General features: G+C 43.5%; 1 protein-coding gene across 2 annotated transcripts in view; it reads left to right on the top strand.

Annotated features, from left to right (window-relative positions):
- Positions 1-12: 12 nt before the first annotated feature.
- arhgap17a (Rho GTPase activating protein 17a) overlaps positions 13-14,284 on the top strand; it is a 25,558-nt gene continuing 11,286 nt past the window's right edge. Inside the window, exons 1-7 of one of the 2 annotated variants that reach the window (XM_035659379.1) lie at positions 13-551; positions 7,325-7,364; positions 11,528-11,632; positions 11,873-11,905; positions 12,367-12,443; positions 13,169-13,280; positions 14,085-14,161. In XM_035659379.1, the coding sequence (XP_035515272.1) occupies positions 499-551; positions 7,325-7,364; positions 11,528-11,632; positions 11,873-11,905; positions 12,367-12,443; positions 13,169-13,280; positions 14,085-14,161 (497 nt within the window). In that variant the 5' untranslated portion in view covers positions 13-498. The remainder of the gene's footprint in view (positions 552-7,324; positions 7,365-11,527; positions 11,633-11,872; positions 11,906-12,366; positions 12,444-13,168; positions 13,281-14,084; positions 14,162-14,284) is intronic. The other variant, XM_035659371.1, reaches the window with a different exon arrangement.

Below are 14,284 nucleotides of genomic sequence, written 5' to 3' on the forward strand. Positions count from 1 at the left end.
CTCCCTCCCTCTCTGTGTGTGCTGGCAGTGGCGGAGGTGAGGAGCTGCTGCTGCTGCTGCTCACTCTGCTCCGCTCTGGGAAAAAGCGGCCGACGGATTATCCAGCTCGGTAACGTTAGCTCGCCCGGCTAACGGTCAAGACAGCAACCGAGGGAAGAGCCATGAAAAGCCGATGGAGCCAGTGAAAGTTAGTCGCGGCTTACTTCGGGACTTTAATGTACGGATATAAACAAAAAAGGAGGTTCGCGGAACATGCCGTCGCCCCCAACGGGAACTTTTCTCTAGAATTTCCACTTGGGAAAGGCTAGCTTAGGGGCTAGCGAGGCTACAAACTATTTTTAATTGGCTTTGGGCTCAATGGCTCTCGCTTGTTTTTCCCTGTCATAGCGACAGCTTGGGGGGAATTCAATCAGGGGAGAGGCCCTGTGAACTTCATGACAAACCAAAGCCCGGCTTTGAAGCGTAACTTCGGAAGGATAGACTGGCAAGGGACCGAAAATGAAGAAGCAGTTCAATCGGATGAAACAGCTCGCCAATCAAACAGTCGGCAGGCAAGTATCGCAGTCAGCGTTGTTGACTGAAGCTCATCTCTAAACCAGCAAACACACTTACTCTTGCTCTCTCTGACCTGACTTCCAAGGCTTGTTGACATAATTTGACCTGTAACGGTTCACTAAATGTTCCCTTAACTTGCTTTCTGGCAGTTATGGCAATTAAATGTAAAAAGATAAAAACCCCCTCACATGAACTAATATAGAAAGTCTGAAAGACTCTTTCATGAATGGATAATTAGCTTTTTTAATGGCTGACAACCAGGCCTGTGATAGTGCAGATATAAATAAAAACAGGATGGGGTGGATGCTTTTCCTTGATGTGTGCTAGCGTCCACACTGTCTGAACCCAACCAGATGTCCTCCTCAAAACACTGAATCTGTCTACATGGGAAGTAAACACCAGGGATGAGCACAATGATGGTGCATTTTTTTCTCCCTCATTCACTCTTCCTCACTTGGTTCAGTCACTTTCTTTCACTGCGAGGCCCCATTCTGCTGTGCAAACCTGGAAAACAAAAGGTGTTCATGTTTGGCTATATTTGGAAAACCTACAGTGAGGCAAAAATGTGAGACCAGTATGGATATTTGAGATTTCCCCCCCCCACTACCAACAGACCTGAACCTCCAGGCATGTTTGCAAGAGACGTAATGCTGCTGCAGAAGAGAGAGCGAGCATGTCTACTGTATGGGAATTGAGTTGTTTCAATTTGTGCAATATCACAAATGTGTATTATGTGGCATAAGATACAAGATCACAAAAATGCTAGTTTCCCATCAGGCCAAATTAAAATATTATTGGGCTTTCACTGAGGAGATTTTCAGACCAATAACAGATACCAAATTATATCAGTATATTTGTATATCTGTGTCCCTAGCCAGGGGCCAGAGTTTGCTGCACAGAGTGTGTCTGCAAAAGACGAGGCTCGATGAGAACATGACTAATATGCAGCAGTGGATGCGCTGTCGTATATTCTGCATCACACAGAAAGGTTCACTTTCATTCTGAGCTGATAAAGTGCCAGTAAGAGCCTCCCCATTCGTGAAACACTAGATGCCCAGCTTCAACCACACATCAAACTTATAAAACAGATTAATGTGGGTAAAGTGATGGAGAAGTATCTGTCTGTCTCTCCGCTCCCTCTGAACTTATAACACACTGCAGCGTCTAAGCTATTAAGTGAATGGATCCACCCTCCGAAAAAGAGTTTAAATCCGAACAAGGAGAGTGTGTCCTCCAGTGTTTAGGCTTGTTAACTGGTGCCGTTATGCTGTCGTGTGATGACACACAGTGTCCCTCTGTTACCGGATATCTAAAGGAGCGATGGCTTCATCCTGGCCTTGTGTGAACAGGAGGGTGAGACATGTCAGAGGATGTTTTCATCACGAGAGGTCTGCGTCTATGGGAGTTGGTACCTCAGGTGGACAGCGGGTGTACCCAGCACTGGATGGTACCGGATAAAGCTACCGACAGGCCGAAAACAACAATGTGTCATCTTTAAATAGGCAGAGGCAGCGTTGACAAATCTATTGTAGTTTCCCCGTTTAAAAACTATTTCCATATTAATATAGAATTTCAATTGATTATAAAAAAAGACACAATTTTAATAAAAAAGTTGTTAGAAGAAAGATAATTTTAGCTATAGTCATAATTTTTGGGATTATCATAACATTTAATCATTTTATGTAGTAATTCATCACCGCTGTTATTTATTAGCCTTTCAGTACCCAAATCTCTTATGGCCGTTCCCTCATGCATGAAATTAGTTGCTTTCCCTTTTCAGCATTTCACATTATCCCAAAGGGAACATTTCACATACATTTACTTTGGGCTCTGATAACTTTTGATGAGCATTAGTCATTATTTTTTTTTATCATATTATAGACTGGATGATAAATGTACTCATTTAAAACAGCGATAGATGAACTGAAAATGAAAATAATTGCAGGTAAGCAGACAAATCAGGGGGAGTTGTTCGACTGATAGAAATAGGCCATTTGGCAGAGATGCACTACAGACAGTAATTACCTTCTTGCCATCTATGCAGTGTTTATTTGATGGTAACACTATCAGCACAGTCTACAAATAGCTGTTCCTACAGCCAAAATTCAAGACCTGGAGAACCAGGGCAGCTGGGATACTCATAATTTCCTCACCAGCAGTAAATTAGAACTGGAGAGAGTGTAATGCAGAAAACAGACGTGTGTGTGCGTGCGTGTGTGCAGTAGTGACTTGCTCTTTTGTATGCGTAAGCGGGGTTAATCTTGCACTCACATACATGCCCTACTGAATGAGTGATCTGTCAGCGTTTGGATTAGGGCAAGGCGAGCACGCTCTGCTTTGTCCATCCAGTTTGTGTCTGCTTGTGTATCTGCATGTGCCAAAGTTTTGGAGTGCAAAGGCCCTCTCCGCTGCCCCCTGGGTTCCTGCGATTGTGCAAAGGCAGAACACTGTGTCCAGTGCACAGCCACTCTAAGGAAATCTCTCCTTCTTCTTCTACAAACAGGAAGCTGCCTCCCAGAGTCATGCTACTCGCTTTCTAGAGAAGAGGAGAGAGAACGCTGGGCAGATTGGTGTAGCGAGAGAGAGGGAGTTGCAGGGAAAAAACAGCATGTGATTCATGCCGGGGAACATGGCGAGGATTTGTATCTCTTTTGCGGAAGCTTATTTCAGTTGGCCATCTTTGAACTCTCTGGCCCTGTACGTGCCTGTTGGCTGCAGGTTAATGTGATCAGATATTAACACCTTTTAAAGGAGATAACATATTAATAGAGTGTCATAAGCTACAACCACTATCTGCATGAAGATAAACTAACAATCATGCTCCACAGAACCAGAGTGGGGTCAACATATCGCACTGTACTGGTGTTTAGGAGTTAACATTTTCTCTGTTCTGCGATTGATAATGACACCAACTCCCAACTGTCTGGAAATCAGCCTTTTTTAATGGCTGAGGAAAGAATTTGATAATCACTGGTTCACATGGCAGGAAGAGGCCTTAAATCTGTGGGACATACACAGGTGAACCAACAAAACATAGGAGTTTGCGCGGGGCGCCTTCGAGCTTGTCGATCATCACAGCAAGATAAAAAAAAAAAGTTGCAGTTGTGATAACCTCTCCAGTGTTGTAAAATCCTCTCTGTGTGTATCGCAAACCGTTGTGCAGTGTGTTTGTCTGATAAGCCTTTAAACGCATTAATCTATTGTTCAAACTGGACTTACTGGATCGTTTTTTTTCTTTTCATTGTCTCACTGGTAAACATGCCCCCACCAACGCAGCCCCCACTAACTAACACAGGGCTGTTTTTGGTCTGAATCCCAGCTAAAGCTCGCTAATTAATACGCTGCATCTTGTTTGTTTAATCCTGATTCAGCTCAGCAGGTGACATTGATCGGTCGATAACATTATACGTTCACTTTGCAGTGATTATTCAGAGCAGCACATTACAGTGTCTGGGGGGGAAGATAGACAGTCCAGCACTTAAACGCTGACATGTCACAGTGCACATTGTGTAGTGTAATTGCTGCATCACTTTGGGTTTATCTGGGTTGGTATGGTAGTTTTACCACACACGAGTGAGTAACATCAATGAGTTAATCAATACCGATATGAGCTTACTGATTGTGAGTCTCTTTTAGCTGCAGGTGCCCTGTTCTGTAGGTCGACGGGATCAACAAATGAGTTCCATTATCAGCCCAGGCACAATGTATGTGAGCTGAGCTGTTATTCATTCACTAGCATTACATAATCCGTTTTTTTGATGTCATATCTAACAACAACAACAGTTGTCCTCACTAGCGCAGTGTTTCGCAGGCTAATATAGACCTATTGTATCTGGAAGCCCTCGATTCACTCAAGAGGGAGTTGTGTTTGAAAAGCCACTTTCCCCACAGGGATCAGCAAAATGTCACTGTCGAATGAATAAGGATAGGTGACTCTGGGCGTTTCCCTCGAGTCTCACCAGGCCAGTGCCTCGAGGACAAAGAGGTGTGTCAGCTGAGACCCCTTTGTGGCACTAGTGATACGCACGACCTATGAGGCTGGGCTGTTGTTAGTCATTTTTGCTTTCGTCCACATTATGAATTTGAGACAGAAAAATGCGGCACAACTGGCTATTATGAATGTTGTTATAATATCTGCTTCGTCACAGTGCTCAGGTTAAGCTTAGCCTTCATTTATCTTTATACCACAACAACACACATTGGATAAAAGCCTTTCAGCTTTTGCCCCCCCACGTTTTTGCTCGCTCTTGCCCTCTAATGTTAACGCAACAGCTCACATAATCAGCCACATTAGGGAGGTTGTATGGGCTGAGTCACTCAATTATTCTCCAGCTCCTTTCATCCAGGTCCAGTATCCGTTACCTTATGCCTTAAGCTGCCAACTGTTGCAACCGTAAGAGGCAGACCCTCCCTGCTCCTCAGCCTGCTGATTGTGTTGAGTGGCCGGTAACAGCCGCTCTATTGTGCTTACGACTGCAGTATTCACTTACTCCCCTTCCACTCCGACAGTAGATCCCCATGGTTACCGTTCTGATGTAGCAGGCCGCCACGGCTGTGCAGCACGGAGGATCTCTTGTTGTTAAGAAGTCACATGCAGTGCACACAGCCACACACTTTCTCCAAAGGCTGCTGCTTCCGTGAGGCCGTGAGGGTCAGCTCTGTGCGCTCTGTGTCAGCTGATGCCGGCAAAACAATTGTTGTTTTGTTTGTTGTTGTTTGTGCTGTGCCCAGGCTGCCCAGCCTTTTTTTTTTTTTTTTTGCCTCTGCTTTTTGGGTTCACACAAGCGTGATCAGTTTGCACAGGCGGTGTGTGATGCATAGGCGTGTATTCATGAAAGGATAGCTTGACGAACACACTGGTTTTTGAGATTAGGCCCACGACGGGACCACATGAAGAGCCCTTCAGCGTGTAGACTACACCAGAACATGGATTCCATATTGTGGCTTTATAATCTTTGCTGTACAGTATGTGTGCGTACATTATAATGTGTGTGTGTGTGTGTGTGTGTGTGGCTCTTTTGTCTGCAGCTAGCTGGAAGCCTGGCCTTAGGTTTCTGTGGGTTATAGGTCCTCACTCTACACGTGTGACTTCACCAGCTTGGCTGTGGCTCTCCTCCAGTGAAAATCTTTCCGTTCATCTCCAGCCTCTAGATTCTTCTGGTTTGGCAGTTTTAGGAGTCTTTAACCCCCCCCCACCCCCAAAAGCTCTGTATTTGTATTTTTTTTTTCCTTCGAACCCCCAAACTGTCGTCCCCTTCTCTGTCAGTCTTTCTGTTTCTCCCTGCTCCCTGCCTCTGTGTTGTAATTGAAAGCAGCTGTGACGAGGTTACTATAGTTCAAAGAGAGCAGGTTTTGGAGGAGGGCCCAGGCTTCATTTAGAGCTTCAGTTACCCAAAATGCAGGCAAGCGACGGTCACTCCAGAAGGCTGAAAGTTTGCACATTAGTTAGTTAGAACAATAACTGCAGAGTCTTCATTCTGCTTTACAGTAAAGAGGCAGACAGTGTGACAATGAAGTCCCATGAGAGAAAGGGGGAACAGAGGCATGTTACTGGAAGTCTGCTCATTAGCTCTATTTCCTAAGTAGTATTTAACCTCCTGCTTTACTGAGAATCATGTTTACAGTAAGTTACAGTATAAGGTTGAATATATAGAAATGCTGCAGTACTTTTATATTTGCACTAATTCATGATAGAGAACAGTAGGGACGAGCTCTTGTGCAGAATCTGAACCTTCACCTGCAACTTAAAACACTAACCTCTAAGTAAAACTGTCAGCTGTTAGCGGTCTCTTTTAGAGTAGGCATTTTAATAAAGTCAAACTCTGGTTCACTAAAACGTCTCCAGCATAAACCCTATAGCTGGAGCATGCCGAGCAGACCTACTAGTATATGTTTTACCTGATTTTCTGCTTTCAGTGCACATACATGTTGATGTTTGTATATTAAGTTTTGTAAGTGTATGAAGTGTACACTGTCTAATGGGTTACTAAAACAAAATTAAACCTATACAGCCTTATATCAACTCCAACAAACAACACATAGCCATGGCTTTTTTACTTAATTAATCCGTCTCGTAGTCGCAAGTCAACCATTGTATTCTCATCATCTCCAGCCACCGACCCTCGGACTGTAGCGTTGCCCTCCCCCCTCTCGTAGCCATAGAAGCCATCGGCCCTGTGTGAAGGTGTTGATTAGCAGTGTGTGAGCTGAGCCTGTGTTTCCCAGCCTTCTCCCTTTAAGTGAATCTAATCTGTCTGACCTCTCCAAGTCCAACTATTAGTTTACTATTAATAGGCTCAGGCAGAGCAGGACTGCGTGGCTACCCTGTGCACCACACCGTGAGCCCGGCTAGCTGTGGCTTAAGGAAATCAAAACTTGTGGAGCAGACTACCTACAGAAACATGCCTTCTTGCTCAGCAGAGTCTCTGCTTTTGTAATGTCTGTTATCAGATATAATTTAAGCTTCAGTGAAGTCTGAAGACGTATTTTGCCTCCAGCCTAGATACCAGCCTGTTACGTGGCTGGTTGAGCCGTGGCAACAAACTAAAGAGACCCACCCTCTCTTGAAACGTTCCCACGGATGCCCTGGTCAATACCTGCCACTGTTTTAGTGTTCAAGTTGAGCGTGGAAACCAGTCTTTCAGGAGGGGTGTCATTTGTCTAGCAGATATTTCCACAGTGCCAGACTGTTCAAGTACAAATACCTTTCTGTTTTGGTTGTCTGACAGTGCTAATCTGAACGCTCTCTGTTGTCTTTTCTCACCCACAGAGCGGAGAAAACAGAAGTCCTCAGCGATGACCTCTTACAGGTAAATCATTGATCTGACTGTAGAGTTCTGACCAGCTCACACAACACTGGAACGGCCGCGTCTGTTAGGCAATGGCTGCAGTTACACGGACCAGTCATCTCTGAATCAAATCAGTTGGTTTCACAAAAGTACAAACAGTATTTATTTGTGGGAAGGCATGAAGCACAAAGCACCACATTATTGCTCACCACAAAAGTTGGCTTTACAGAAAGGATGCTGCAGAACCTTTTTTTAGCCCCAAATTAGTCTGTTAATCTAGTTTGTTTTAATGTAATTTTGGTTCCAGGATTTTGGATGCCATTTTTTATACAGGTGAGGTTAAAGCAGCGACGAGGAACATTTTAGTTGACTCTGAGAAACTGAGCTTGTTGTGTAGTCAGAAGATTTTTTTCTATAGGTAGGTTATTCCAAGGCTAGAGTGGGTCATTTCTCATCTTAGTCCCTCCCCTTTATTTGTGCATTAATCATTGATCAGGCCTAGTGGAGTGTGTGTCACTGTTCATTAAACATGATTGCACTTTTTTTCATTAATAATCTGCAGCTTCTATATAAATAAAAATAATTTTGCTGCTTTGTTACTGATTTATAAACAGTTATTTAACCTACACTTGTCTCAGGAAGGCCTTTTTAATTTTCAGTTCTGAACCCCTGTTAGAGTTTTCTTCTTTCCCTGGTAATTCCTCTGCTACAGCTCTGCATTGACTTGTCTTTATACTGTATTACAATATAACCAGGCCAGATTTGGATACAGAACAAACACCAGAGCAGTGAGCACTTCTTACAGCACGCAAGAGAACATGCAAAATTGATTTAAGATTTGTCCTATTGAAGCTGAAAGAGCAGCTGGACCATGTGCTGAACAGGCCCGAAAGTATTCCAGTTTTCATGCCAACCAGACAGTAGCTGATATCACTTATTAGATCCTCCTCCCTGGTTGAAGATTGCTTATCAGTGGGCTCAGCTGCTGTAGCGCTGGGTTGAAATTATGACATACAAACTCTTAGTGGCAAATAGATTATGTTAATGTAGTTAGCACTGTTGCTGACACATTGGCTGAGAAGCACTTCCATAGTAACAAGAAGGGGCCAGTTTGCTGTGGCTGCATGTGTGTGAGTTGCATATATCAACAACGTGTGTGTGTGTGTGTGTGTGTGTGAGAATGCAGGTGGGGTTGGAACAAAATACTGGCTGCTCAGCAAAGACATTCCAGCGATGCAGATTGTCTTTGTGTTTGAATGGGAGGTGTCATAGATGTTAAAACAAACTCAGTTGGCTTTGCAGTACTCCTTGAAACAGCCAAAGCCACAATGTCTGACACCCTTTTATTCTTGTTGTTCCTCTCCCCACCTTCTTTTGTAGCCGGATGCATAAACAAACAGCAAACCTCTGTTGTGAAGATGACATGGGCCTTATATGGGAAAGTGTATTTGAGTGACAGCTAGAACATCAGAGTTAGATTCAGAGCCAGCATGAGTTGCTCTAATGCAAGTGGACAGTGATGACTAACCGCTTAGGGTACTTTTCACTGAGGAGGGGACATTATATTGAGTCTGACAATTGACTTTCTCAAAGACACAGTTGTTCTGCCTCTGTCTGGAAATCAGCTGCGGAGCCTCTGTGGGCTCTGTGTCTCACTGCAGAGTAACATTGCTGTCTGATAAAGGAAAAAGGGAGTATGGGATGGAGAGATAGAAATCACTCCACCTCCTCAATTCCTGAGATGGCTGTGTCGCAGATTCTCAGTTTATCCTTTAGTTATTGGAAGCCCATCCTGGAATATCAGCCTCCCCCTTCTTATTCTAGCTTCCTACTTCTTCTTCTACTACACATAGTGGTTTCCTATCACGCCCCCGCCATACACTTCCAATTATATACTTGTTGTTGCAAAGAAATGAAAGTGAGCATAAAGAGTCCCATCTGAGATTCACTTTGTTTAAGCTTTACCTCATCGTGTCATATCAGCCGCAGCTGCAGCCAACCACCTCTGTGAGGTCGGCCAGTCGGTCTTTGGGATGGTAGTTTTTCACACTTTTCTGACACTATTTATAGACTAAACGATTAATCGAATAATCATTGGCAGATGAATTGATAATGCAAATAAACGTTAGTGGCAGCCCTGATCCCATTTTCATCTCAGTTGTGAGTCTTTGGCATTTGACGTATTCTAATCTTAGCCTCTTCATCCCAAGCCCTTTTTTGAATATGGTCCTCCAGGGTGCCAAAGAGCCACCCAGCATTCTTGTGCCAGCTGTCCATTCCTTGCTGCTTCCCTACATAGCAGCTCATCTACATCTGGGGTACCACCAGAATAACCAGGGTGCCTGCATGCATGCACACACCCTAGTCGCGTGTAATAATTGAGGGCAGTTTAAAAGGTAGCAACCAGCTGTTTTTAACACTTCTGTCATATAGCCCTAATGTTAACAAAGAGTATTTTGTTCGCCATCAATGGCTCAGTGCCTAATTCCCCTCTTAATGCGTCATGTTATGTTATTTTTGTTCATTCTGGACTTGTCGAGACATGTTCACATCCTTTCTCTTAGGAACCAATAAACAAACACAGGCAGACAGACAGACAGACAGACAGACAGACACCCTCTCTGTCTTTTTTCTCCCCCTGCATCCTAGCCAGTATTGGGATTCCCTGCTCAATGACGCGTCATGGGATTGACCATGTGTTGACCTCATCACAGAGCAGGAGGAAAAACACACCCCGCTGCCTGCTTTTCAGCTCCTTTTGGCCTAGGTTCCCCAACTCCTCCGCAATGTTTTATTTTTCGACTATATGGTGTTGTGCGTCTAACCCCAGTTTGTCACAATGAAAGGAAGAAGAATACTCCCAGTGCCATGTAACCCAAACATTTCCAATACACCCACGCAGGAACATCGTCTCTCTTAGAGCACAGGGAGGGGAATCCCCTGCTTGTTCTGTGTGCCAGGTACTAACTGGGCTGAGTCTAAGTGTTCCCAAGCCTATAGCTGAGTGTGTGTGTGTGTATATGCATGGTGCGAGTGTGTGTTTGGTTTGTTTATTGACCCAGCTGTGTTTTTGGAATGCTGGGCCCACCAGTGGGTCGAATGAACGTAAGAGCGCAAGGAACAGAGGGAGGCAAAGGAGGGCGCGTACGGTTGGAGGCGGATATCTGCTGTGGAATTCCTGAGTTCCGACTCCATTCTGTTTTTGGAACACAATTGTCTGGTATTTGGTTGATCCTCCCTTTGCATTTGTCTCTCTTCATTTCTGCCCTCTAGACCTCAGTGTTCCATTTATATTTGGAACATTGTTTGTCCCCGACTGTTGAGAACATGTTTGTCCTTTTGAGACACTTACAGACTCCCACTTTCTCCCATCAGATGTGCTTTTTATAAAAAAAAAAAGGAAGACACACCTGTGTAATCTGCTGTTTTTTTAATTTTCTCACAAGCGCTGCCAAGGCAAACCAGTTCTTTGCATCATCAGACTTTTAAGTAGACTCGAACAGTAACCTGCAATCATCAGTTCTATTCATGGGCTAGTGACAGCCAGGCTTATGTTGACACTGACTGTCCCAGGCACCTGGCATGACAAGGACAATGAATAGTCATCCTGCGGAGCTTCAGTTGGCCTCTGTCTTAAAGCCAGAATAGCTGTGACTCCCATCAATGACAGTATTCTATCTTGTCAGGCTAAAAGCACAGAGTGGATCTGTGTAGTTAAGCTAGCAGACAGGAGAAAGCCTGTGTATTTAAAAAGACCTTTTTAAAGCCGAAGAACCCCTCGCTCTCGGTCACAGCCCGGTGGCCGTTGCTATAGAGACACTTCCGATGAGTCATGTGTTTCAAAGATAACATTCCAGCGTTGTTCCGTGGGGACAAACATTATCAATCATGCATGACCTTTGGCCCCTGACTCCCTCAAGGCAGCTACAAATCAAATCTCTACATGGAACTGGATCTCATCAGCCATCAACACTGCTGGCACACTGTTGCGTTGGTTAATGGCGCTGATGAGGCAAAAGTTCACAGAGTAGTCGTGGTAATAAAGACTTTGAGTCATGTGTACGTGTTTTTGTGTGCTTGTACAAACATATTTTAAAAAAGCCACATTTCATCTATATGATATATCTATATAAAATATATTTGCTAAAAATCTGTCTGTCTCATACGTCTTGTCTTCTGCACAGATTGAACGGCGCATGGAGTTGGTGCGTGTGGTGTCCCACAACACACACAAGAGGATGGTGTCATGTCTACAGGGACACATCGGTGCAGAAGCAGAGAAGAGACATGTAAGACATCACGATTGTTACAATGAAACCTTTGTCACAGCTCCAGTTTGCCTTTTTAGAAACAAACTAACCAGATCAATCAACTGTTCTTGGATGTGTACAACCTTTATTTTTTTTATATAATTCACCTCCCACACAAAGTTTGAGTTCTTACTGTTTTCAAAGTGTCCAAAGTAGGCCTACAGTCCATGATTTGTCTTTTGTGTTTTCTACCCCACACCAACCAAAAATGCACTACAGTCCGTACCACGCCTCTATACAGGAAATGGTCAGGTAAAAACACTGATTATTTATTCCACCTCTCTGGTTCTCGGCACCACTTGCTCCATTTTCCATTCAGACATCTGTCATCTTTATTCACTATGCATGACACTTGCTTTTGGGATTCTCGGGTAAAAACAGGATGTTGAACACTCACAAGTGTAAACTGTGAAAATGAGCGCCAGTGTTGTGATTTGATAGACGTCTCACTTCCCTAGTTTGCATCTTAAATCCCATTTAACATCTGTGTTTTCCTCCTTTGCTCAGAAAGCTCTCTTCCTCTTCCTGACTGAATTTGCTCAATGGAAAGTCCTTGACGGATTTTCCATTGCCTTGAACATCAAATAGTGAAACTGCTGTATAGAAATGGGTACTTTTTGTTCGTGTGCATAGTATGATGTTGTGTATATCTCATGTTATCTAAGTCTAATAATTGTCTGCATCTGTCCCTCTTCCACACACATACACCACAGAAAAAGCTTCCTCTGACTTCACTATCCCAGGCGATGGTCGAAGGCGGCAACCAGTTGGGAGAAGACTCCTTAATAGGGTGAGTTTGTGATTGATTGACAGGCCGGATAACCAATTGCTCCTCCTTGGCAACTGTCGCTAATGGAGCAGATACACCCCAGAGAGTGTGAAATATGAGGCCATGCATTCAGGGCAAGCAATCTGCCCAGTTTGGTTTTCTGTTGATGGGACTTTCAGTAGTTCCCTTTATGTGAGGTTCAGATCATTCATTGTGACCGAGAGCAACACACAAAACAGGACCAGACAGATTGTAGTGGAGGTTTGAGGATCTAGAAAGTGAATTTCTCCAAATCTACGCAGTAGCCATGTGTCTGTCTCGAGATAATAAGGAAGGGAAAGTACGCCAGTTGGTCTCTTAGTAAATGTGATGCATTTGTGTCAACTGTTCTGTTTGTATTTCAAGGCTTAGGGGTATCATTGGCCAAAAAAACCTGATTCATGTAGATGAACTAACTGTCACTAGGTCACTGTGTGCTCCTGGCTTCAGGCATCTAGAAATGATGACCTTACAATAACCTTGTTTTAAATTCAGTTATTGACTGGGAACAGATGAAGAGCTGGGGGCCCAGATGGTCATCCCTCTGTGTTGTTATATTTTATTAGGGAGATGTGTGATTACACTGGATGTATTAGACCTAGCATCCTCACATTATAGAGCTGATGTGATAATGAGATCTGACTAGACAGACTACGTTGTGATTTTAACACCTTTCTCTCTCTTTGTGCTAACGTTTATGTTAACAGGAAGATGATGGAAGTGTGTGGTGAGGCAGAGAATCGTCTGGCATCAGAACTGATGCAACATGAGCTGCAGATGGAGAAGGACGTTCTGGATCCCCTCAGCCAACTAGCAGAGGTGAGAATCCTCACTCTTTATGGACATAACAGCCACTAAACACAAGTTAAATATTTAAAATTCTTTCATAGCTCTTGGCTTGTTTGTGAGTGCAGTCACACCCCTTCTATTTGCTTTCTTTGGTCTTATTATAGTGCAATAGATTGTTTAATAGAAACATTGTTTTCCTGTCTTTTGGGTTTACACTGCCCAGTTGCAAATGACCTACAGCTTTCCCGCAAAGCTTGTATGGATTCATAAGTATGTTCCACATTGACCTGCTTTGGAGATGTGATCCTGTGAGGTTGGAGAAATTAAAACAAAACCGATGCCAATCCTGGTAACGTTAGCTAAACATGAGGCCTTTTCTCTTCTCATTACAGACTGTGGTGTGCCACCTGTTCATTTTGTTATACTAACTTTTCCAAACAGTGGCCTATCAGACATCCGTGTCTTTGTACCTTGCATTTTGGGTTATTTCTTATATAACTGCACTTGCTACAGTTGTTACTCCTAAGAAGCTGCACTGCAGGGCCAAGACCTCCATTCACAGGTGTTTTGCTGTGATCATTTTGTAGTGTAAAAGGCATTTTTATCCCCTCCTCAACAAACTAAAATAAGAAGAACTGCTCCAAGGATTTGTATCAACTCTTACAAACCTGCAAGCAATTCAGCTTATTTCTATAATTTTACCATTAAAAAGGCTAATTGGGGAAAAAAAGTTCAAATAATCATCAAGAAAGAACAGTCGGAAAACAATGTCAGATATTTGCCATTCTAAGTTCTCAGGCTCATTCAACTTGTTATGGATCTAATTTTTTGAAGGTGGACATTCCCAACATCCTGAAGCAGAGGAAACAGCTGGCCAAATTGGTGCTGGACTATGATTCTGCCAGAGCAAGGTTTGTTCGTTTACAACTCACTCTCTTTCACCATGTTGTATGTGTTGATTTGTAATGCATTGTCAGGTGATACATCCATATCATACTTAAATGAAAGCAAAGTTAATCCTGAATTGTTTCTGG

The sequence above is a fragment of the Morone saxatilis genome, unplaced genomic scaffold, assembly GCF_004916995.1.
Source record: "Morone saxatilis isolate NCDOM2014 unplaced genomic scaffold, NCSU_SB_2.0 Contig1, whole genome shotgun sequence".
NCBI lineage: Eukaryota > Metazoa > Chordata > Actinopteri > Moronidae > Morone > Morone saxatilis.